The 25,195-nt window shown below is 38.3% G+C and overlaps 1 protein-coding gene across 5 annotated transcripts; it reads left to right on the top strand.

Annotated features, from left to right (window-relative positions):
* The first annotated feature begins 1,014 nt into the window (after positions 1-1,014).
* TMEM237 (transmembrane protein 237) lies at positions 1,015-24,742 on the top strand. Of its 5 annotated transcripts, none has more exons than XM_045868211.3 (13): positions 1,015-1,245; positions 3,111-3,142; positions 3,765-3,775; positions 4,765-4,821; positions 5,980-6,120; positions 9,141-9,261; positions 16,094-16,251; positions 18,147-18,270; positions 18,564-18,755; positions 20,376-20,449; positions 21,112-21,205; positions 22,027-22,148; positions 24,109-24,742. In XM_045868211.3, the coding sequence occupies exons 1-13, from the start codon at positions 1,207-1,209 to the stop codon at positions 24,174-24,176; spliced, it is 1,233 nt and encodes a 410-aa protein (XP_045724167.1). In that variant the 5' UTR covers positions 1,015-1,206; the 3' UTR covers positions 24,177-24,742. The 5 variants fall into 5 exon arrangements, 4 of the variants coding, with proteins under 4 accessions (XP_045724167.1, XP_045724164.1, XP_064442993.1 ...); XM_045868208.2 differs by lacking the exon at positions 1,015-1,245 and adding an exon at positions 1,315-2,038; XR_006789536.3 differs by lacking the exons at positions 1,015-1,245; positions 21,112-21,205 and adding an exon at positions 1,313-2,038.
* Positions 24,743-25,195: the final 453 nt, after the last annotated feature.

The following is a 25,195-nucleotide window of genomic DNA, read 5'->3' as shown; positions in this document are numbered from 1 at the left end:
CCTTCCCCCCCACCAAAAAAAAAAACCCAACCAAAGAAAATTAAGTCATTTTTAATGATAACGTGAACTTGGATCTGATTTATGCTGTGGGTTTGGTTGGTTGGTTGGGTTTTTGTTTGTTTGTTTGTTTGTTTTTTTGAGAAAAATCTTTCCCAAACGTGATTTACAGAGATGGAGGATAAGCAACTGGTGAAATTTTGAGAGTTGCCTGTATCAACACACAGACACACACACACACACACACAACTGGAAGAAATCTGATATTTGTATCAATACATACCCATCCTGAAACATTGGGCTTGGGGGCGGGGAGAAGGGGGCATCTCTAGCACTCTACAAAGGCGGTGCACGAGTTGTGTCTTTCCACAATGTCAGCTTTATTCACTCATAAAGCAGGGTTTACACAATTTTAACAGGAGTAGGATTCCAACCTGAATGACATCTCACTGCCTGTTTAACTTGGCTTCACATACGCCACACAAGAAACGATACAAAGTCACATAATAAACGAGATACAAGGGTAAGAAGTTAAAGAACCAAACGCCAAGTCAGTGAGTGAGTGCCTAGTTGAGAGGAAAACTCAGTCTGGTAGGGGTCAGCTCTGGGTGCTTACTGCTTATTATGTTCAAGCAGTGGAGGGGTCTCTATTTTGTTGAGATCAGTCGGGAGGTTGCCTTTCAAATGCAGTCAGGCTTGGAAGACGAGTCAGCGTCTGGAGAATCTGACAGGTTGCTACAGAAATCCTCCTCTTTTATTTTTTATTATTATTATTATTTTTATCTAAAGGAGTTTAATCGGTCTTTAGCCCTTCCAGACTTCTGGTTCTAGTGATTATCAGTTCCTGGTTCTTCCAGGCAGTCTTGGCCTTGCTGATCATCAGTTCTTGGTACTAACAGCATGTTTGGATTTGAGCAGTGTCTATACTCACTCGTGGCCCTTGGCTGCCTTCCCGATTCATTACGTCACTGCTTGAAAAGCGTGATTCCATTCTGAGGTCTACAGGGCTAACCCGGCCCCTCCCTAATTCTGACGCCTCGAGGGCGGGGCATGGCCCAGCGAAGGCAGGCGGAGACCTAGCCCCCAGAGCCGCGGCCTAACCTGACAGCGGGTAGCCACCGCCTGTCGCAGGTGCCGCACGCAGAGGCGCGGGGAGCCGGGCTCGGGCCGCCGGCGGTTGCGCCGAGGGAGCGCGGTGGGGAGAGCGCCATGAGAGCGGAGTCGGGGCTTCGGCTGGAGGCCCTGCCGGTGAGCGGTGAGGGGCGCTTTCCGCCACGCGAAGTGACGGAAGCGGAGGGTGCTGCCCTAACGCCTCAGCAGCCCCTGGGGCGGGGCCGATGCCCAGGGCTGGGGGTCGCAGAGGGACAGCCCTGCTCCTGGTGTCTGCTCGTCCGCCCCTTTGATGCTCACAGGCTTGGACCGGAGCGGGCGATGGAAGTTCGTCCCGAGGCCGGGACCCGAACTCCTGGAGCCAGGCGAGGACCCGGGCGTCAAGTTTCCGGGGGCCTGAGTGTCCATGTTGCTATGACGACGCCTCTCTACGTTGCCTTCCCAGCCCCTGGGTGTTCCGGGACAGCCAGCTAGGTCTTTCCTGCGGACTCCTCCTGGAAGGCGTTTAGCCACCCAGGAAAGAGATCGGAGTTTCCGAGTGGAGACTTTTAATCATGGTCTTTTCCCACCTCCCTCGAACAAATCACTGTAACCACTTGGAAAACCATGGGTAGAACCGTGATTGCTGCCCCGCGCCCGCTGGAGACTCTCTTCCCAGGCATGTCAGCCCCTACTCCGACGTCCCCTTTTCCACAAGGCTAGACCGCAAAGGCCCGACCCGCTCCCTGCGCTGGCCCTCGCCCACCTCTTGCAGAGCAGGGGCTGAGCGCCACCGCGGCCAGTGCCGCGCAGTCGGATGACGCACGGCGCCTGCGCGCGGCCGGCCGGGGCCGGAGCCCGAAGGGGGCGGGCTGTGAGCTCTGGGCGCCTGGCGGCCGGCGGGTGGCTGCCGGGAAGCCCGGCTTTAGACGCAATGGGGAAGAAGCAGGTGGTAAGCGAGCCTTAGTTACGTTTGAGTTATTAGGCTTTTGTGTTCGGTTGAGCCGTCCGACTTTTGAGGGGCTCAGAGGTTGGCCTTGTGGCTGGGTGACACGTCATTTTTGCGGGACTTTTGAAATGTGGAAGTGTCTTGTGAACGGAATCCTTGGACAGAACGCGATCCGTAGCATCTTTGCGATAGCTCTTTCTTAGGACTGTTGTTCTTCTCCAGTTGTGATTTTAATGACCGGATGGTGTTAAGACAGCCTGCTTTGTCCTAATCTCGTAGCCTTCGTATTAATACACCGAACGAACGGATTGCTAAATGGGACGGTAATGTAACCCTTTTGAGTCAGTGTCCTCTGCAAGCCGCATGAGACACTTGGAACATTAAACAGATTTCGAGGCATTTCTGTTAGTATTTTAGTTTGAAAGATTCCAGAATGCTTCCCAACTGTAATCTCTCTGAACTGCAAACACAACTTTTCTTTTCATGTAAAGTATCATTTATAAGGTGTGTGTTTCTTTTTTAATTCTCTCTACCCTGAAACGCGTTCCTCATGCTGTTTGCACAGGGATTTTTTTTAAAAGTATGTTACTGTGTGGTTTAAAACCAATGGGGCGACCCGCTCCCTGCGCTGGCCCTCATGCCTTATCTCTCCTAAAAGGCTTTGTATTTACTCCCCTTTGTCTCCTTTCTTACTCAGGTCTCAGCTCAAATATCTCTGAGAGACTTTGCTTAACTAAAGAACACTCCACAGCCTCCCTCATTTGTGTGTGTTCATAATCTTCTAATACTTAACCAGTACAATGGAAGTACCAAAAGCGGGGATTTCTCTGTTTTGTTCATTAATGTATTTGTAGTCCTTAGAACAGAGCCTGGTCTCTGGATAGAAAGGAGTGTAGGAAGGAAGGAATTTTATATGAAATTTAGAAATGGTAGAACAAATTTAGAATTGCCTATCTGATTCTCATTAGTACTTCCTAGGTTTCATTGGATGTACAGGGTTATCAAAAGATTCGAAGTACTTGAAGTAAAGATGTTCTGAGACTTTTACTTACAAGCAATTTTCTTTTCCCCATAGCGTCCTCCACGAGCCCTTCCACCTGTGCCAAGGTAAAAATAAGTTACAGTAATTTTATCATTGAGTTTTAAAAATGCAAAATGAATCAAGTGAAAAAATTGACTAGTACCATTGCAAAATTATAATAATTCAGAGAAGACTTCTTGAAAATTTTAGGATAAGGCTTCCTAAAAGCTTAAAGGTAAAAAAAACTTGAATCATTAGGAAAGCAGTTGTAATTAAATGTTCTGTTTCAAAGCCTGAATGTCAACATGCTTAAGATAATGGATCCATTCTGAATGTTTTAATGTCTTGTTTATCAGACTTTTGATCCTCTTTTGTTTGCTAGAATAGTTTCCTCAGAGTTTAAGCTGATTTTAATCAGTGACAAAATAAGAATTCTTAATCTGCATAATCCACTTTATTAATAGACAATAGGAAATATGTATATGTAAGTTCAGAAAATATTGGGGTTATTTTGTTAGCGGTTTTATTCGCTTTTTACTTACAAAGAATAAGCTAGTTTATAAACTAGCTGACTGTGTGAAAGCTTACTTTATTTTAAATTTATAATGACCTAAGTCAGTTTTCAGTCTGACAATATAATAGATTTCTAATTAATAGTTTCTTTTTTTTTGTCTTTGTCCAATTAAATTTGGTCGGTGTCATGTAAAGTGCTAATCAAGGTGAGTTAGTTCACTCTTAATGTAAAACTTTTAAAATTGGGAGTTCAAAAGTTAATTTGATTCCTTAATGTTTTTCTTAAAGTTGAATCTGAATGGTATAATTTATAATATTGCAATATCCTTTTATCAAAATAATCTTATGACTCCTATTTTTTAAATGAGGTTTGATATATAACAGTAGTTGTATGATTGATATTTGATTCATTCCTGAATGGAGTCACCCAGAATATAACCATTGGCTACTTTATAGTTCTGTAATAGGGACTACATTTTCTTTTGTCTCATTTAATCAGGATAGACTGGGTTATGCTATACTAACCTCAAGATCTCTGACTTAATATCATACAGGGTTATTTCTGGTTAATGCAGAGTGCACTGTGACAGCAATCCAGGGCAATTGTCTTTCACCATTCTTCACTAATGATGTAGTGATTCAGGCTACTTCCATTCTGTGCTTCTGCCATCTTAACATGCTTCAGCAAAGGAAGAGAAAGCTGGAGAGTTACTCACGGGCTCTTTCAGTGTTTTGGCAGATCGGTTCTGCTCACAGTGTATGGCCCAAACCAGTCACAGGCCACATCTTAGTGCAAGGGGGCTGGGAAATGTAGGGGATCAGATGAAGATTTTGTGAGCCCACTTTTCTGATATTAGAAATGTTACAGTTTCCAATATTACTGATCGACAGTGAGCTACTGGCACATTATAGGCTTTCTTTGACTTTGTCAATTTCTTCCTCTTTTTTTTGAGTAGCCTCACACCCAACATGGGGCTTGAACTCTGGATCCTGAGATCAAGAGTTGCATGCTCTACTGACTAAGCCAGCCAGGCACCCCCAAATTTTTCATTTTTCTTGTCTTCTTCCCCTAATGTGTAGAAGTTGGCTGGACCTAGGGAAGAGAGGGAAAAGTCTTCCCTACTAAAAGTTCCTTTTGACTGTTCTCTGCATTGAATTTTAGGCAGCCTTTTCTGTGGTTTTTTCTGTTTTATAGGTGATATTCCACTTAGTCGTCCTAAGAGAAAGAAGCCCAAAACAAAAAACACACCAGGTAAGAAGTTGTTCTTTTTTGTGTGGGATCACAAGTCTTTCCAGGACCTCAGGAATGACAAACATCACAGATCAGGGAGAGGCAAGGCCCCAGCAGTCCCAAGTCACTGCTGTGTTGAGGATAGAATCAAGGTCAGTTTAAAGTAATAGGATTCCTGGTGGTAGTGAAGAATAAGGCAGTGGGCAGCCTGAAGGGTGTCTAGAAGCATCCATGGAATAAAGGATTGTGTCACTTAAACTCTTACTTCCACAACATTCATGGACTCTTTGAGGTCTTTTATACCTAGAAAGCATAAATTGTCTTAAGCTATGATTGGTTCCAGACCTTTGAATGGGATACTGGACACAGGTCCTTGGATCCCTCATTTCAGTCAGAGGATCTCTTTGTTAGAGCAAGAGTCTGAAGGCAGGGCCATAGCATCCATGTACTGGAGGTTCTGTAATGAGCAGGTTCTTTGAACTTCTTTTTGTCTTCGTTATCCGCTAATAATCCTGGATGTTCTGTCAGTAACTTAAACTCAGCATGTTCAGAATTCATCATTACCTTCAACAAGAAATCAATTTTTACCTCTCACAGATTTCTGTTCATGGAATTCTCCACTCTCCTGCTCACTCAGGCTTGAAACCTCAGTCTTTTTTTTTTTTTCTTCCTTGAGAATCCCTTTCTTTTAATTTTTTTTCTATTCTTTTTTTATTATTATTATGTTATGTTAATCACCATACATTACATCATTAGTTTTTCATGTAGTGTTCCATGATTCATTGTTTGCTCCATGCAGAACGTGCCCTCTTTAATACCCAGTGCTCCATGCGGAACGTGCCCTCTTTAATACCCATCACCAGGCTTTAACTGGTCCTTTCACTCTATTTGCTGCCTCTTACAAGTCTTAAGATGTGAAAATATCTGGATCTGTATGTAGTGATATAGTAAAAAGAAACTTTGAGTATTGATTTGATATACCAAGTACTGAATTTATTATAATTTATCATTTGATATAAGTGTGGGTTAAGACCAATTCTTATAGTTATAGGTAAAAAGGTAACAAAGGACAGTTAATCATCCTTTAGGAACCATTCTGGTTCCCTTTTTTTTCATCTTTTTAAGACTGAGTGTGAGCTCTGCTCAAATTGTCCCATTTTCCCACTCGCTTTTCTGTAGGTAGTGCTTCTTTGGAAGGCCTTGTTCAGGCTTCTGTTCGCAGGCCATCTGAGGGCAGTGAGCCACCAACTAAAGAATCCACAGAACATCCAGAAGAAGCTCCTCTTCAAAGGAGACAGAAGAAGACGAGGCTACCTCTTGGTATGTGAAGAAACCAAGGTTAGGTTGTGATAGTAGCTGTGATTTTGGGGGTATGATTACAAACTTCTCTGTTCCCATTTTTTCCCACCCACATCCCTTTGGTTTTTTTTTCTTTACTGAAATTTTTACCATTAGAGTAACTCCAATAGTTTAAGTCAAGAACACTGGAGAAGGTCTCTTTTCGTCATATGTCCGTATATTATGAGGGAAGGGATACAAATTCAGGATTAAAACAGAGAGTTCAGATCTTGGTGTGTGTAAGAATTTAATATATGATAAAATGGACATTTCGGGTCAGTGTGGTAAAGATAGATTCAGTATTAACAATAATACAATGAAAGAAGATTCATCATTTATTGAGTCTTACATTGTCCCAGGTACTATTCACAAGGTAAACAAAATAGTAATTGGCAATCTTTTTTCAGCATATAAAATTCAAAAGTGTTAGATAAAAAAGTGTTGATGAGAAAGGAGTACATTCATATCCTGCTGATAGGAGCATAAATTGGTATAGCCTGTCTGAACTTTTAGGAATAGAAGTAACTATAGTAGCTACCACAATTAAAGGATGTTAAGTGTGCCATTATTTATAAGAGTACAAACTGGAAATAACCAATAGCTAACAAAGTGGTACTGGCTAAATAAATCATGTTTTATCTATTTAATGTGCTTCTGTGTCCATATCTTGCTCTTTTTTTTTTTTCAAAGATTTATTTATTTGAGAGAGAGAGTACATGTGCACATGCAGGGGGAGGGGCAGAGGGAGAAGGAGAGAGAGTCTTAAGCTGACTTCGTGCTGAGCGTGGAGTCTGATGTGGGGCTCGATCTTGTTACTCTGAGATCATGACCTGAGCTGAAACCAAGTCGGGTGCTTAACCAACTGTGCCACCCAGGCGCCCCCATATTTTGCTCTTCTTATAAGGATACGAGTTATTGGATTTCAGGTCCATCCTAATCCAGCATGATCTCACCCTAAACTGATTAGACCTGCAAAGACCCTATTTCCAAATGAAGTCTCATTCACAGGGACTAGGGTTAGGACTTGAACATATCTTTCAGGGGGGACACAATTCTACCCAGAACACATGTATATGCATGTGTATATATAGTAAAAACAATGGAAGGATATAGCAAAGTGTTGACAATGTTAGATTTTTTGGAAGGAAGAATTAGGGATGATTTTTTTTTTTTTAAGATCTATTTATTTATTTGACAGAGAGAGAGAGCACAAGCAGGGAGAGCGGCAGAGGGAGAAGGAGAAGCAGGCTCCCCGCTGAGCAGGGATCCCAATTCGGGGCTCTATCCCAGGACCCTGGGATCATGACGTGAGCTGAAGGCAGGCATTTAACCGACTGAGCCACCCAGGCATCCCTAGGGATGATTTTTATTATCTTCCTTTCTTCATTTATATTTTATTAATTTTTCACAATAATATCGAGCATTATGACTTTTATAGTAATTAGAAGAAAGACGGTTTCATTAGAGTAAAATAAAGGGAAGGAATAAAGATTGGGAGATTAGCTCTTTCCTACTAACATTGGCCCCTGATGAATAATTTGTTACAAAATAATTTCCCTGACCAATTACTTACTCTCTTAGAAAACAGTGAGTCCTGATTGGATGAAAGAATTATAGGAGGAGAGGGCAGAAACTGGAAAGTCCATAGAATGGAGCACAATTTTTAGAGGCAAGTTGAAGTGGGATACTGTAGTGCCTGGGCAGAAGAGAGGAAAAAGAGAGAAATGATGCTCAGATAGTTTTATGATTTATTTCTATGATTTATTTCATTACTGGCAGTAAAAGTAGTTGAATTAAAGCTACCATCTTAGTTAATTCAGTTAGGGTACAAATGTGAAAATCAAGATGGATACCAGTACCTAGTTTTACAATTTATGAAAAATGTATTTACAGAAATGAGTTGACCATTTTTAGAAAACTCAGTACCCAACTAAGTTGTGGGCCAAAGAGCACCTGTCACTGTCATTCCAGAATGCACCACCAGGTATAGCTTTATAGATTTCTGGGTTTATATTTTTGTTTTATTTTTGTTTTGTTCTGGATGACTGTGGTAGGCTCTACTTATGTTGTATTTTCAGTTTGAGCTGTAAGTATTTTATTAAAACAGAATTCTGGGGGCTTTGAGGACCTTCCAGGAAGCCATTGCCAGTATTTTCAGTTTGGAGGAAGTAGCTAGCAGATGAGAAGACTCCACTGACTTACTTAAACTTAATACCCTGTGCTCAAGAAGGAGTTAACGTAGCAGGCCTGAAACTGCTTTCATTAGAAAGGCCTGCTTGCAAGGTTGCCTCTTCACTGCCCTGTGGAACTTGGCTGGTAAATAGTTCCTACATTGATATAAAACTATCCCTAAATTATAAGGGTGGTTTACTGTGCATTTGTGTACACAATATGATTTATGCTGACCACCTGCTTTGCTTCTGGGATTCTGGAATTTTGGTATGTGCTAGGCAGGGGGTGCCTTTGTGATCAGGTGCCAATAAAAGCCTTGGGTGCCGAGTCTGTAATGAGCTTCCCTGGTAGAGAAAGTGTCACACATGTCAACTTGTTGCTGGAGGAATTAGCACATCCTGTGTGACTCCATTGATAGAGGACTCTTGGAAGCTTATACCTGGTTTCCTCTGGACTTTGCTCCATGTGCCTTTTCCTTTTGCTGATTTTGCTTTATGTCATGTCCCTCTAATAAACTGTAACTGAATGTGAGGACTGTAAGTGTAATGACTTCTGAGTTCCATGAGTCCTTTGGGTGAATCACTGAACTGTGGGTAATCTGGGGGCTCTCCCAACATTCTGGGTGTTGGATTAGTTAACTTTTTCCATATTTTTTGGCATTGCAGTTTCAAAATTTTTGGTGTTTAGAGCTATAAAATTACAAAAATTAGTAAAATGGTGAAAAAATTTTGGCCTAATTAAAATTTTTAAAGTTATCTTTTCTTGTAAGTTTTATATACTTTTCTTCTTACATGATAGTAATTTGAAAATTTAATCTACTTTATTTTCAGAATTGGAGACTTCCTTAACCCAAAAGAAGACATCTAGTTCATCTTTATTACGAAATGAAAATGGTATTGATGTGGAACCAGCTGAGGAGGCAGTTATTCAAAAACCTCGAAGGAAGACAAAGTAAGAATTCATTTGTCCTAAATATTCTTCAGGGATACTGTGCTACTTAATTCAGAGCTCTCAAAGGTACCTTTTGATAAATTTGAAAAGAGTAAACAACCAAAGAAGTAAAATACTTAAATTATAGGTCCTAGGAGCTATCTCTAAAAAAGAGGAACATCAATAGAAAATATTATATACGTAGCAAAAATTAAATACGAAAGATACTGAAATTTGAAGATAATATTAATAAAGTAGGCTATTGTGATATATTTTCTCATGTTAATAGAATTCAGATTATGATTATTTCAGCAATAAATAAAAATGTATATTTTAGTATAGGAAATTAAGTGTTGGATAAAACAGAATGGCATACTTTAAAGAAGTACACTGGAAGTTATATAACACTATTGTTTGTATTTAGAAATCACCCTACAAATCGTGATCAATATTTATGTAGAATCCTATCATTTTAAGTTTGGAAAGAACCTTATAAATGTAGTTCAGTCACTTCATTTTCCAGATGAGAAAACTGAGGCCCACAGAAATGTATGTGACTTGCTGCACATAACAGTTAAGAACAGATCCATTTGTGTTATACACAAACATTGAATCGTGTTACACTACGTCAAAAACTAATGATGTAGGGGCGGAGCAAGATGGCGGAGGAGTAGGAGACCTGGATTTCACTGGTCTCAGGAATTTAGCTGGTTAGGGATCAAACCATTCTGAACACCTACAAACTCAATAGGAGATCGAAGAAAAGAATAGCAACAACTCTCTGAACAGAAAAGCAACCACTTTCTGGAAGAGTCATATTCTATCCCTTCATAGTAGTTACCCTTATTTTTGGCATATATATATAAGTTGTTCTCTCTTTAAAATTTTGAGATACAGTTTCTAACACATCAAAATATACCCTAAATCTCTAGTGTATGGCTTTGATCTAGTCTCCTGCCTGATCACATTCTCTCCCCCACTTTTTTTCTTTTTTTTTTTAAATCCTCTTCTTTCTTTTTTCAAACAACTTCTTATCTTATCAATTCCTTTTATAAAATTTTTTATAATTTTCATCTTTACAGTCATATTCAATCCCTTCATCGTATCAACCCTTATTTTTGTACATATATGTTTTTCTTTGTTTAAAATTTTGGGAGGCACTTTCTTCTAACAGACCAAAATTCACCCAAAATCTAGTGTGTGGCACTGATCTATGCACCAGCCTGATCATATTTGATCATATTCTGGTTTTTTTGTTTTGTTCTGTTTTTGTTTGTTTTTATCTTTTTCTTTTTCTTTTTTTCTTTTTTCTTTCTTTCCCTTTCTTTTTCCCCAGTTTCAGGTCTTTTCTGATTTGTTTAGAGTATATTTCCTGGGGACGTTGTTACCTGTTAGCATTTTGTTCTCTCATTCATCTATTCTCCTCTGGACAAAATGACAAGACGGAAAAAATCGCCTCAACAAAAAGAACAAGAGGTGGTACCGACTGCCAGGGACCTACTCAAAGGACATTAGTATGATGTCGGACCTAGAGTTCAGAATCATGATTTTAAGGATACTAGCTGGGCTTGAAAAAAACATGGAAGTTATTAGAGAAACCCTTTCTGGAGAAATAAAAGAACTAAAATCTAACCAAGTCAAAATCAAAAAGGCTATTAACGAGGTGCAATCACAAATGGGGGCACTAACTGCTAGGATAAATGAGGCAGAAGAGAGAATCAGCGATACAGAAGACCAAATGATGGAAAATAAAGAAGCTGAGAAAAAGAGAGATAACTACTGGATCATGAGGGCAGAAATCAAGAGATAAGCGATACCATAGGATGAAACAACATTAGAATAATTGGGATCTCAGAAGAAGAAGAAAGAGAGCAGGGCAGAAGGTATATTGGAGCAAATTATAGCAGAGAACTTCCCAATTTGGGGAAGGAAACAGGCATCAAAATCCAGGAAGCACAGAGAACCCCTCTCAAAATCAATAAAAATAGGTCAACACCCCGACATCTAATAGTAAAACTTACAAGTCTCAGAGATAAAGAGAAAATCCTGAAAGCAGCTCGGGACAAGAGATATGTAACCTACAATGGTAGAAACATTAGATTGGCAACAGACCTATCCACAGAGACCTGGCAGGCCAGAAAGGACTGGCATGATATATTCAGAGCACTAAATGAGAAAAATATGCAGCCAAGAATACTATATCCAGCTAGGCTGTCATTGAAAATAGAAGGAGAGATAAAAAGTTTCCAGGACAAATAAAAACTAAAAGAATTTGCAAACACGAAACCAGCCCTACAAGAAATATTGAAAGGGGTCCTCTAAGCAAAGAGAGAGCCTAAAAGTAACACGGACCAGAAAGGAACACAGACAATATACAGTAACAGTCACCTTACAGGCAATACAATGGCACTAAATTCCTATCTTTCAATAGTTACCCTGAATGTAAATGGGCTAAACGCCCCAATCAAAAGACACAGGCTATCAGATTGGATTAAAAAACAAGACCCATCGATACACTGTCTGCAAGAGACTCATTTTAGACCCAAAGACACCTCCAGATTGAAAGTGAGGGGGTGGAAAACCATTTACCATGCTAATGGACATCAAAAGAAAGCTGGGGTGGCAATCCTTATATCAGACAAATTAGATTTTAAACCAAAGACTATAATAAGAGATGAGGAAGGACACTATATCCTACTTAAAGGGCCTATCCAACAAGATCTAACAATTATAGATATCTATGCCCCTAACATGGGAACAGCCAATTATATAAGCCAATTAATAACAAAACCAAAGAAACACATCGACAACAATACAGTAATAGTAGGGGACTTTAACACCCCCCTCACCGAAATGGACAGATCATCTAAGCAAAAGATCAACAAGGAAATAAAGACTTTAAATGACACACTGGGCCAAATGGACTTCACAGATATATTCAGAACATTCCATCCCAAAGCAACAGAATACACATTCTTCTCTAGTGCCCATGGAACATTCTCCAGAATAGATCACATCCTGGGTCACAAATCAGGTCTCAACCAGTACCAAAAGATTGGAATTATTCCTTGCATATTTTCGGACCACAGTGCTTTGAAACTAGAACTCAATCACAAGAGGAAAGTTGGAAAGAACTCAACTACATGGAGGCTAAAGAGCATCCTACTAAAGAATGAATGGGTCAACCAGGAAATTAAAGAAGAATTAAAAATTTCATGGAAACCAATGAAAATGAAAACACAACTGTTCAAAATCTTTGGGATGCAGCAAAGGCAGTCCGAAGAGGAAAGCAATACAAGCCTTTCTCAAGAAACAAGACAGGTCTCAAATACACAACCTAACCCTACACCTAAAGGAGCTATAGAAAAAACAGCAAATAAAGCCTAAACCCAGCAGGAGAAGAGAAATAATAAAGATCAGAGCAGAAATCAATGAAATAGAAACCAAAACAACAGTAGAACAGATCAACGAAACTAGGAACTGGTTCTTTGAAAGTATTAACAAGATTGATAAACCCCTGGCTGGACTTATCAAAAAGAAAAGAGAAATGACCCAAATCAACAAAATCATGAATGGAAGAGGAGAGATCACAACCAACATCAAAGAAATACAAACAATTATAAGAACATATTATGAGGAACCATATGCCAGCAAATTAGATAACCTGGAAGAAATGGATGCATTCCTAGAGACATATCAACTACCAAAACTGAACCAGGAAGAAATAGAAAACCTGAACAGACCTATAACCGCTAAGGAAATTGAAGCAGTCATCAAAAATCTCCCAACAAACCAAAGCCCAGGGCCAGATGGCTTCCCAGGGGAATTCTACCAAACTTTTAAAGAAGAACTAATACCTATTCTTCTGAAACTGTTCCAAAAAATAGAAATGGAAGGAAAACTTCCAAACTCATTTTATGAGGCCACGATTACCTTGATCCCAAAACCAGACAAAGACCCCATCAAAAAGGAGAATTACAGACCAATATCCTTGATGAACATGGATGCAAAAATTCTCACCAAAATACTAGCCAATAGGATCCAACAGTACATTAAAAGGATTATTCATCACGACCAAGTGGGATTTATCCCTGGGCTGCAAGGTTGGTTCAACATCCGCAAATCAATCAACGTGATACAATACATTAACAAAAGAAAGAACAAGAATCATATGATCTTCTCAATGGATGCAGAAAAAGCATTTGACAAAGTACAGCATCCTTTCTTGATCAAAACTCTTCAGAGTATAGGGATAGAGGGTACATACCTCAATATCATAAAAGCCATCTATGAAAAACCTACAGTGAATATCATTCTCAATGGGGAAAAACTGAGAGCTTTACCCCTAAGGTCAGGAACGCGGCAGGGATGTCCACTATCACCACTGCTATTCAACGTAGTACTAGAAGTCCTGGCCACAGCAATTAGACAACAGAAAGAAATAAAAGCCATCCAAATCGGCAAAGAAGAAGTCAAACTCTCACTCTTTGCAGATGATATGATACTTTATGTGGAAAACCCAAAAGACTCCACGCCAAAACTGCTAGAACTCATATCGGAATTCAGTAAAGTGGCAGGATATAAAATCAATGCACAGAAATCAGTGGAATTCCTATACACCAACAACAAGACAGAAGAAAGAGAAATTAAGGAGTCGATCCCATTTACAATTGCACCCAAAACCATAAGATACCTAGGAATAAATCTAACGAAAGAGGCAAAGGATCTGGACTCAGAAAACTATAAAATACTCATGAAAGAAATTGAGGAGGACACAAAGAAATGGAAAAACGTTCCATGCTCATGGATTGGAAGAACAAATGTTGTGAAGATGTCAGTGCTACCTAGAGCAATCTACACATTTAATGTAATCCCTATCAAAATACCACCAACTTTTTTCAAAGAAATGGAACAAATAATCCTAAAATTTGTATGGAACCAGAAAAGACCCCAAATAGCCAGAGGAATGTTGAAAAAGAAAAGCAAAGCTGGCGGCATCACAATTCCGGACTTTCAGCTCTATTACAAAGCTGTCATCATCAAGACAGTATGGTACTGGCACAAAAATAGACACATAGATCAATGGAACAGAACAGAGAGCCCAGAAATGGACCCTCAACTCTATGGTCAACTCATCTTTGACAAAGCAGGAAAGAATGTCCAATGGAAAAAAGACAGTCTCTTCAACAGATGGTGTTGGGAAAATTGGATAGCCACATGCAGAAGAATGAAACTGGACCATTTCCTTACACCACACACAAAAATAGACTCCAAATGGTTGAAAGACCTAAATGTGAGACAGGAGTCCATCAAAATCCTAAAGGAGAACACAGGCAGCAACCTCTTCGACCTCAGCCGCAGCAACTTCTTCCTAGAAACATCGCCAAAGGCAAGGGAAGCAAGGGCAAAAATGAACTATTGGGTCTTCATCAAGATAAAAAGCTTTTGCACAGCAAAAGAAGCAGCCAACAAAACGAAAAGACAACCGACAGAATGGGAGAAGATATTTGCAAATGACATATCAGATAAAGGGCTAGTATCCAAAATCTATAAAGAACTTTTCAAACTCAACACCCAAAGAACAACTAATCCAATCAAGAAATGGGCAGAAGGCATGAACAGACATTTTTCCAAAGAAGACATCCAACTGGCCCACAGACACATGAAAAAGCATTCAACATCGCTCGGCATCAGGGAAATCCAAATCAAAACCTCAATGAGATACCACCTCACACCAGTCAGAGTGGCTAAAATTAACAAGTCAGGAAACGACAGATGTTGGCAGGGATGTGGAGAAAGGGGAACCCTCCTACACTGTTGGTGGGAATGCAAGCTGGTGCAGCCACTCTGGAAAATAGTATGGAGATTCCTCAAAAAGTTGAAAATAGAGCTACCATACCATCCAGCAATTGCACTACTGGGTATTTACTCCAAAGATACAAATGTAGTGATCCGAAGGGGTACGTGCACCCCGATGTTTATAGCAGCAATGTCCACAATAGCCAAACTGTGGAAAGAGCCAAGATGTCCATCGACAGATGAATGGATAAAGAAGAAGTGGTATACATATACTATGGAATATTATGCAGCCATCAAAAGGAATGAGATCTTGCCATTTGCAACGACGTGGATGGAACTGGAGGGTGTTATGCAGAGCAAAATAAGTCAATCAGAGAAAGACATGTATCATAGGACCTCACTGATATGAGGAATTCTTAATCTCAGGAAACAAACTGAAGGTTGCTAGAGTGGGGGGTGGTGGGAGGGATGGGGTGTCTGGGTGATAGACACTGGGTATGTGCTATGGTGAGCGCTGTGAATTGTGCAAAACTGTTGAATCACAGATCTGTACCTCTGAAACAAATAATGCAATATATGTTAAGAAAAAAAAAAGAAGATAGCAGGAGGGGAAGAATGAAGGGGGGAAATCAGAGGGGGAGATGAAGCATGAGAGATGATGGACTCTGAAAAACAAACTGAGGGTTCTAGAGCGGAGGGGGGTGGGAGGATGGGTTAGCCTGGTGATGGGTATTAAAGAGGGCACATTCTGCATGGAGCACTGGGTGTTATGCACAAACAATGAATCATGGAACACTACATCAAAAACTAATGATGTAATGTATGGTGATTAACATAACAATAATTTTTTTTTAAAAAACCCACTAATGGTGTAATGAATGGTGACTAACATAACATAATAAAATAAAATTAAAAAAAAAAAAGAACAGATCCATTTAAGTAAAAACCAAATTTTTCGACTCCCAAGTCTAAGGCTCTTTTACAGGTACCTCCTTATGTGGGTCTGTAAAAATTCAACAATAATCCATTTTTCTTACATTCTTCCTGATTATAGGAAAACCCAGCCAGCAGAATTACAGTATGCCAATGAACTGGGTGTAGAAGATGAAGACATAATTACTGATGAGCAAAGAGGCCCAGAACAACAGTCTATATTCACCGCACCCACTGGCATTAGCCAGCCTGTAGGCAAAGTGTTTGTGGAAAAAAGCCGTAAGTCATTCTTGTTTTGGAACATGAGCTTTCTGGGATTTACACAAGGATATCCTTTGATTTAGGAACATTTCTGGAGATCTGAATTAGGGAAATAAAGATATGGACAAAAATTTAAACACAAAGCTAATCATCATATTATTCTTGAGAGTGAAAAACTGGAAACAACGTAAATATAAAATAGAAGGGGTATGATTTCAGTCAGTTATGGTATATCTATATAATAAAATCTGCACCATTAAAAATAATGTTTAGGGAGAATTTTTCATTTCATGGAAAGATTTAATGAAAAACACACACGTATGTAGTTTGATCTCACCAATAGAAAAATGTGTAGGACAAAAGACTAGAAGGAGTTATGCCAAAATATTAATGCTGGTTATTTCTGGGTTATGGGATTGTGGGTGATTTAGAAAATCCCCCCCCAACCCCCCCTTAATCCATTCCTTTATTCTTGTACTTTACCAGTTTTCCACAATTGGTGGTGGGGGGGGGGCAGGTAATAATATAAATGTTATAATTAAAAATAAATGAGAGAAGATACATGATGGTATTACCATATTAAATAAGAAATACAACCATATAGCTCCAGATTCTTTTGGAAGGTAGTTCTGACATTGTATAGTGTGCATGGATTATGAGACTGCATTTGCAGTGTTTAAGAAAAACATACAGAAAGCACGATCATGACTATATATATCTCGTGGATATGCTATGAGTGTGCTGCCTAAAGAACTCAAATGAACCATAAACATTAGTCCTAAAACTTTATAATTTAGATTTCGTGTACACCATTTTAGAATTTCTACTCTGTAAGATGTCATGTAAGGGATCTTCAAGTTCTTGGCCAGTGAGAAACTTCTGATCCCGGGAGGCTGACTTCGCCAGGGTCTCAGAGTTGGTTAGTGCGGAATTGGGACTTGAGTGGAGGTTTCATGACTTCTAGTCAAGTGCTTTGACTAGTATACTATGTTGCTATTTAATTTACTTCTCTTTTTAAGCAATATCACTCAATCCTCATTTTTAAGGACTATCTATTTTTTATAGTCTGTTTATTAAGCAGTGTCATTCAATCCTCATTTTTACTCTTGTTTTCCTTAGCACAGAAACTTCCCTACTAGAGTAACTGACCATAAAAGACACCTGTTGTCTGCCCAGAAGTTGTCTTTTTTTAGGGAAAAGTAGGTGTTGCACCTCTGTCTTTCATCCTCCAAAATACTTGACAGCCAGATTTGGCAAAGGTAATTGAAGAACCTTTCCTGCCTCCTGTGGTCCATTTGTAGGTTGGTAGATTTGCAAGAAGGATCCTCGTGAACAGTACAAGGAGAAAGCTCTGTGCACACGGTGTTGCGGTGCTGACACTTGAACTGATGCTTGTCACAGGAATCTTCTCAAGTTTATGAGACAACCTCTTTCTTCTCTGTTGTCACAGAATGCCATGCTACACACACCGGCATCTTTTCCTAGGAAATTCAAAGTGTTTTCAAACATCGACTTAACTTTTAGTGTTGACATTTAATAAACTTCTAAAGTCTCAAAATTAGACTTTTGTAGATTATGTCATGTTAAAGCTTTTTAGACTTTGTTCTGAGTGGGAAGTTCCTTTTTATATTTCATTAAATATAATTGATTTCTAAAAACTGTTACTTTAACATCTGTTTTAAGAAGAGAGGAGAGTATATGGACTTTGTTTATTTTCCCTAAAGATAAAAAGATAGCATATTAAAGCAACCAAAAGAAAAGAGCCTTCTCAAATAGGGACTAGATAGGGGAGAATTTTTAGATAGAAAAACAGACAAATCTCAGTCCCAGGGTTCTAATGGTGTGAAATAAGATAAAAAGATGGCCAGGGTTCTCTGTTGCTAGTTGTTAATAATTGTGTAATATGTACATAGGGCGATTCCAGGCTGCTGATCGTTCGGAGTTGATAAAGACCACAGAAAATATAGAGGTGTCGATGGACATGAAGCTTTCCTGGACAACCAGAGATGTGGCACTCTGGGTGCACCGGGCTTTCAGGTGGCTGCTTGTGTTGGACTTGTCTTAAAATAAATAGTCCATCATTTTTTTTAAAAAGTGTTGATAGCTCAATATTGTTAACAAAATTGACAACTTAAAACAGTCCGTAGGTATATTTTTAAAACATTTAATTGGAGTTAAATCATCTGCCTATCAGTGCAATAAAAAGAAAAGGCTTGTTTTTACTTTTTTGAAATGTTGAGTTTTATTCTTATATGTGAAGAGATTTAAAAAATATTTTAGCTTTTTACTTTAGTCATACATGTGTAATAATTAAACCCTTTTCCATTCAGGATGATTGGTCTCTTTTCTCATGGCTTCTTGGCCGGCTGTGCTGTGTGGAACATTGTTTTCATATATATTCTAGCAGGAGATCAGCTTTCTAACCTCTCAAACCTTCTGCAACAGTACAAGACCTTAGCATATCCATTCCAGAGTCTTCTCTACTTGCTTTTAGCCCTAAGTACAATTTCAACTTTTGACAGGTAAGACTATTGTGACTGTATATCCCTCTAACTTTTCTTCAGGTGGAAATGTTGAGCAAAATCTGTCCCTGACTATGACAGTTTTCAAAATAGAATTATAATATATTAATACTATTTTGACTTTTAAAAGCCAGTCTGTTTCTGTTGGGGGTGGAGGGATGGGAATACTCTCAACGAAAGCATCCTCAAAATCTAAACCCATTCCAGCATCAACTCTAAGTCTAAAATTTCATCCAAATATATCAACAAAAACAGTCCCAAATATCATCTTGCAAATCACCTGAACCAGGTATAGGTGAGACTCTGGGTATTGTATGAGTTTCCTAGGGTTGCTGTAATAAAGTACAGTTGATCCTTGAACATCACAGGGGTTAGGTGTGCCGACCTCTTGCAAGTCAAAAATTCATGTATAACTTTTGACTCCCTCAGAACTTAACTAATAGCCTACTGTTGACCAGAAGCCTTACCAATAACATAAATAGTCGATTACCACATATTTAGTATATATTATATACTGTATTCTTCTAAAAAGGTAAGCTAGAGGGCACCTGGGTGGCTCAATTGGTTAGGCAGCTGGCTCTTGATTTCAGCTCAGGTAATGATCTCAGGGTCCTGGGATCCAGCTCCATGTTGGGCTCAGCACTCAGTGGGGAGTTGGCTTGAGGATTCTCTTTTTCCCTCTGCCTCTCCCACACTGGTGCATGCATGCGCTCTCTCTCTCTTTCAAATAAATCTTAAAAAAATAAAAAATAAAGTAAGCTAGAAAAAACAAAAATTATGAAGAAAATCATAAGGAAGAGAAAATACATTTACAGTCCTGCACTATATTTATTGAAAAAAATCTGCTTATAAGTGGACCTATGCACTTCAAACCTGTGTGGCTCAAGGGTCAACTGTACTACAAACTGGGTGACCTAAAGCAACAGGAATTTACTCTCTCTCAGTGTAGAAGCTAGAAGTCTGAAGTTAAGATGTCGGCCAGGTTGGTTCCTTTCTGGAGGGCTGGTGGGAGAGTCTCTTCCACACCTTTCCTTAGTTTCCAGTGGTTGCTGGCAGTCCTTGGAGTTCCTTGGCTTGTAGGCGCATCACTCCAACCTCTGCCTTTGTAGTCATATGGTGGTCTTCCCTGTGTGTCTCTTCTCTTCCTCTGAGAACACCAGTTGTATTGAATTAGGGCCCCTTCAAATGACCTCATCTTAACTCGATACATCTGCAGAGACCCTATTTCCAAATAAGGTCACGTTCACAGATACAAGGGGTTAGAAGTTCAACATGTCTTTGCGAACACAATTCAACCCATTAAGAAAAACAGCAACTTATAGCCTGATGATATGGGTAATAGAAAGAGGTAGAATCTAAAGAAATTTTGCAGATCAAGTTTAATTTGTTTCTTTAGAGTGTCTAACTCCAAAGGAATGTTGACTAAATATTAATCTAGTTAAATGTTTTATGTGGCTTTTGTAAATAAGATATTCTTTCATGTGTATTTAGTAGAAAGTGTAGCTACTTAAAGCTTAATAGAGCTTTAGCATTAGAATAGAGAAGGAAAAAACTGTAATCAAGAGAGTTTTGTGAGAAGTTTACCAATGCACTGCGACGAGAGGCTTTTGTATTTTCTAGGATTGACTTTGCTAAAACATCAGTAGCAATCCGAAATTTTCTTGCCCTGGATCCAACAGCTTTAGCATCTTTCTGTGAGTAAATACTTTCATTTGATAATTGTGTAATACTTGAATTAGACTGTAATTTTGAACCAGGAAAAGTTTAATTTTACTTTTAGAAAGATTTTATATTACCACTTATAAACATTACTTAACAGATGTTCAGCGGAATTTGCAATTAAGAAAACATGACCGGTGTAATTTTGATAGAATTATTTTTCAGTAGAGGTTGATCTAGATAACTGTTAAAAGTTGAATTTGTTCTCTGTTTCTTAATGTTTTGATTTTGTAATCTCTACTTGATAGCAAACAGATTCAACTGGTATGGCATTTCAGTAACAAATATTATTTTGTATCTTTTTGATAATTTGGGATATGTTTTGTTCTAAGTTATGAGAATATTAATAAAACTAGTTTTAAAACCTTGAGTAAGTAATTTGCTTTCTTAAAAGATCTTCTGGGTTCTTGTAATTTCTAATGATGAAATAGTGAACATGTCAGAATACCCTTCTGTACCTGTATTCTTTAAAAATAAAATAAGACTAGCTTGCCTATTGAAATTGATCAAATGGATTTCTTTTATGTCATCATCCCCCAAAGTATAGATTATTTTTGACCTTACGTAATCTATAAATTCAAAATAAACTGGGTTGTTAAAAATACATTATTAGTAATTTCATTTGTCTTTTTCTCAGTGTACTTTACTGCTCTTATATTATCTCTGAGTCAGCAAATGACAAGTGACAGAATCCATCTTTACACACCTTCTTCTGTTAATGGTAGCCTCTGGTAAGATTCACAATAGCATTAGCAATTGTTGATGGTAATAACAGCAACAATGGGAGTAATGGTACTATTCTTATCCTTCATTCTTTTACATTTTCTCATTTATAAATAATAGTGAAGGCCCTGTTTTTGTTTCCAAAATTATGGCAAGAAAATATCCATTACATTGGTTAGTGGATAACTATTGTTATTTCTCTCTGCATTTTTAATGAAATGTATTCTTTTTATAAAAATCTATTTTAGATCTATTAGGTTACGGTTATAAGATCAGTCATACACAATGAACTAGAGAAGCCCTGTACCCTCACTCCCAGTCAGGAGGTCTAATACCCCAGAGTAGTGATGGCAGTGGGTAGCTGGGATGGAGTCAGAAAACCAAGCAATGCTAGAAAGAGAGCAATCTAGGGAGAGCCAGCCTCCATAGGTCAGAGTCATGAGGCTCACGGGCGAGTTGAGAGTCCAGTTCACAAAAGTCAGAGGGGCAGTCTTTTTTTGGGAGAGTGGCTAGGGGCATGAGTAGCATCACAGTAGTTGAAAGGGAAACTTAGAAAAATTGGCAATACTAAATTTTCACTTATGTCGATGTATAAAGCATATTTGTTTAGAGTTCAGTAACCTTTGAACCTTTGTTCCCATGGTGTGTTTGTGTGTGTGTGTGTGTGTAGTTATTTTATAGGGAAATTATATAAGATATATTTATTTCATGCTTTACTTGTTATTTCTCTAGGCGAGGACTGCTATTTTTTTAAAGTTCATTAAATAGATCTATTTGGATATATGAACCCAAATGAAGATATTTCTAATGAGTATTTCTATACCTTTAGGGCAGCAGGTGTCGAGGAACAGGTTCTCCAGCCATGGATTGTGGTGAATCTGGTGGTGGCCCTTCTGGTTGGACTGTCTTGGCTTTTTTTGTCTTATATGCCAGGCATGGATCTTAGTGAAGGTATTAAAGAAAAAATAGTGGGACACCTGGGTGGCTCTGTTGGTTGAACGTGTCTGACTCTTGATTTTAGCTTGGGTCGTGATCTCGGTGGTTGGGTCATGATCTTGGGGTTGTGGGATTGGACAGTGCTCAGTGTGGGGGAGTCTGCTTCTCTCCCTCTGCACTCCCCCCACGCTCGTGTGCACACTTGTGCTCTCTCTCTCTTGCAAATAAATCTTTAAAAAAAAATAAAGAATAAAGAAAAAGTAGCATAAGAATATCATGAAATCTGTTGATTTTATAAATGTTCTTTTAATGGATCTAGCTTATGATATTCTGATAACAAAGATGTATTTAAAATAAAATAATATAAGGAGGAGTGACAATAAAGTAGTGAAACAATGCCAAGAGAAACAGAGTATCTAGAAGAGTCGGAGCCTCAAAGTACTTACGGAAAGTCGCCTGTCACCCATGTGCATATTTGTATTTAAGAGGTATTTCTTTTCTTGGAATCCTTCAAGTATTTTATAGAGTCTTTGCTCATTTCTCCTAGTTTCCTTCTGATCAAAGTATCTCTTAATTTGACATAAACCATGCTTCATCTACGTAGCCGTTGTCAGACACATATTCGTTCTTACCTCCTCCTCTACCTGGCCCAAGTTCTTCATCCTGCATTGTCTAATGAAGTATTTAGTAGTCCTAGCTTTAGCGTGCTCAGTGCAAAGTGAGATTTACTAATCTCTAGTCCTTAGACTCCTTTTGGAACACCTGGAGAAGAGGAATTGTATCAGCAAACTGAAAGTCCTTGAGCACACTGCTTTAGAACTGCTAAGTTTATTTCCTTGGCAGATGTTCCGCAGTTTCACCCTTGAATCTCTTTGATATTTTCTGGACTTTGGTTATGGTTTTATTCTTGATTGGTTTAATATCCTGAGCCTTTCACTGCAATTTGGTCAACTAATTACAACCTCAGAAGTCTTAGAATTGAGAACCATCCCAGTATTTCCATTTGTAAAAACCGAGACAAAAGATGTAATCTGGTGCATTTTTATTCATGAATGTACCTTTTTGCATCATAATTCTCATGTTGCTTCACTGAATATTCTGTTGCTTTATTCCCTTTGGTATATTTAAAGTCTTTTTAAAAGTCGTCTTAGGCTTTACGTATTTTGCTGTTTTTTGTTTTCACTCAGCATAGTTTTTAGTCATTCAAGGAATTTTTCAATCTAATATTTATATCAAAGGACTTTATTTTATTAAATTCCTAAGGTCTTCTTTTTCTATATTTCTTAATATTTTGATAAATTACACATCTATGCTAAGTAATAGTTTAAATGTAGAAATGTCAACAAATAACATTCTACCTGTGGTTGGGATTGTGTAGTATTGAGCCTCAGTCACAAAGTGTGTGTTACTTACTAAATATTTCCAGAATCCTGCTCTCTTTTGTGAGTCATCATATAACATTTTATTTCCATGTGGATAAAAAGAGTAAATATAAAATGAGGATGATACACTTTGCTTATTGGGTTGTTGTGGTGATTAGGTGGGATAACACATTTAAGATATCCTGGCACACGCTTCATGTTAGTTCCATGTCCTTGCTCTGCATGTGTCCCTCCATTGTAGATTACCATGGTCACTGTAGAATTAGACCTTTCAGCTGTTTAATGACCCTGGCTTAGCTAAGTGACTTAAATTTTCTGGTAAGAGTTATTATATTGTCTCCATTATATATGTTTTATTTTTCGGGGGTTTACAATACATTTAAAACTTGAGCATTTTAAAATGCAAAACTTGCACATTTGTCATTCACTCACCTTTTAAATCAGATTTCATTATCAAGAATTGTTATTTGTACTTGAGGGCTTTCTATTATATATATTAAATATGTCAATATTTTGAGAGACTGTTTAAAAGTAAACTTTTTGAGGTACTGGGAAACCATTCTGAGTATGATCTGTTCCATTTTCTCTCCCAGAGTTGATGTTCTCCTCTGATGTGGAAGAATATCCTGAAAAAGATAAAGGACTCAAAGCCTCTTCATAATGCCAGCTCACCTTCAGTGTAGTAATGGCCCAGTATTTAGAATTTTTCCTATTCTTGTTTTTAAATGTATTTTTATAAGCTATGTACAGGTATATTTGGAATTGATTTTTTGATTATATAGTACTGAAAATTTTCTCAAGATTATGGAAAATGTTAAAATTGTATCTGCAATTCATAACCAAACATTAATCTCTCTAGCATTATCATCTTAATGACAAAGGAGGTAATGAGCTCGAAACCAGCAGGTGAAAGTGTTTATTTCCTGTTTTCTCAAATTAGTTGCATTTATAATCATTATCTTAAAAAACTCTTCTACAGAAACAGCCATTACTTTAGTGTTATAAAATATATATCAGGTTTAAACATAAAATTTAGGGAATAGGAAAGAAGGGGGCAAAAGACCTTTATTTATTTTTAATGCCTCCTTACTGAATAAATTAAAATATGAAATGTGTCTTTTTTCAAACTGGCTTGGTGGTTGTGGTTATGTATCATGTAATAAGTATAATGTAATTCAGCTTGAAAGATGCTTTACTTCATGACTAATAAAAAGAAAATATACCTTTTCTGTTTGAAAAGTTTCATATTGGGACTACACCAAAATAAAAAGCTTTTGCAGAGCAAAGGAAACCATCAACAAAACGAAAGGAAACCTATTGAATGGGAGAAAATATTTGCAAATATTGATGTATTTGATAAGGGATTAATATCCAAAATATATAAAGAACTTATACAACTCAACACTAAAAAACAAATAATCCAATTTAAAAATGGGCAGAGGACCTGAATAGACATTTTGCCAAAGAAAGCATACACATGGCCAACAGACACATGAAAAGCTGCTCAGCATCACTAATCATCAGGGAAATGCAAATCAAAACCATAATGAAAAATCACCTTACACCTATCAGAATGGATAACAAGTGTTACAGAGGATGTGGAGAAAAAGGAACCCTTGTGTAATGGTGGGAATGCAAATTGGTGCAGCCATTGTGGAAAACAGTATGGAAGTTCCTCAA

This window comes from Mirounga angustirostris, unplaced genomic scaffold (assembly GCF_029215605.1).
Source record: "Mirounga angustirostris isolate CCGP_5_RB_7025 unplaced genomic scaffold, mMirAng1.0.hap1 SCAF_3, whole genome shotgun sequence".
Taxonomy (NCBI): Eukaryota; Metazoa; Chordata; class Mammalia; order Carnivora; family Phocidae; genus Mirounga; species Mirounga angustirostris.
The sequence above is the reverse complement of the archived record's forward strand: the minus strand, read 5'-3'. Positions and strand labels throughout refer to the sequence as shown.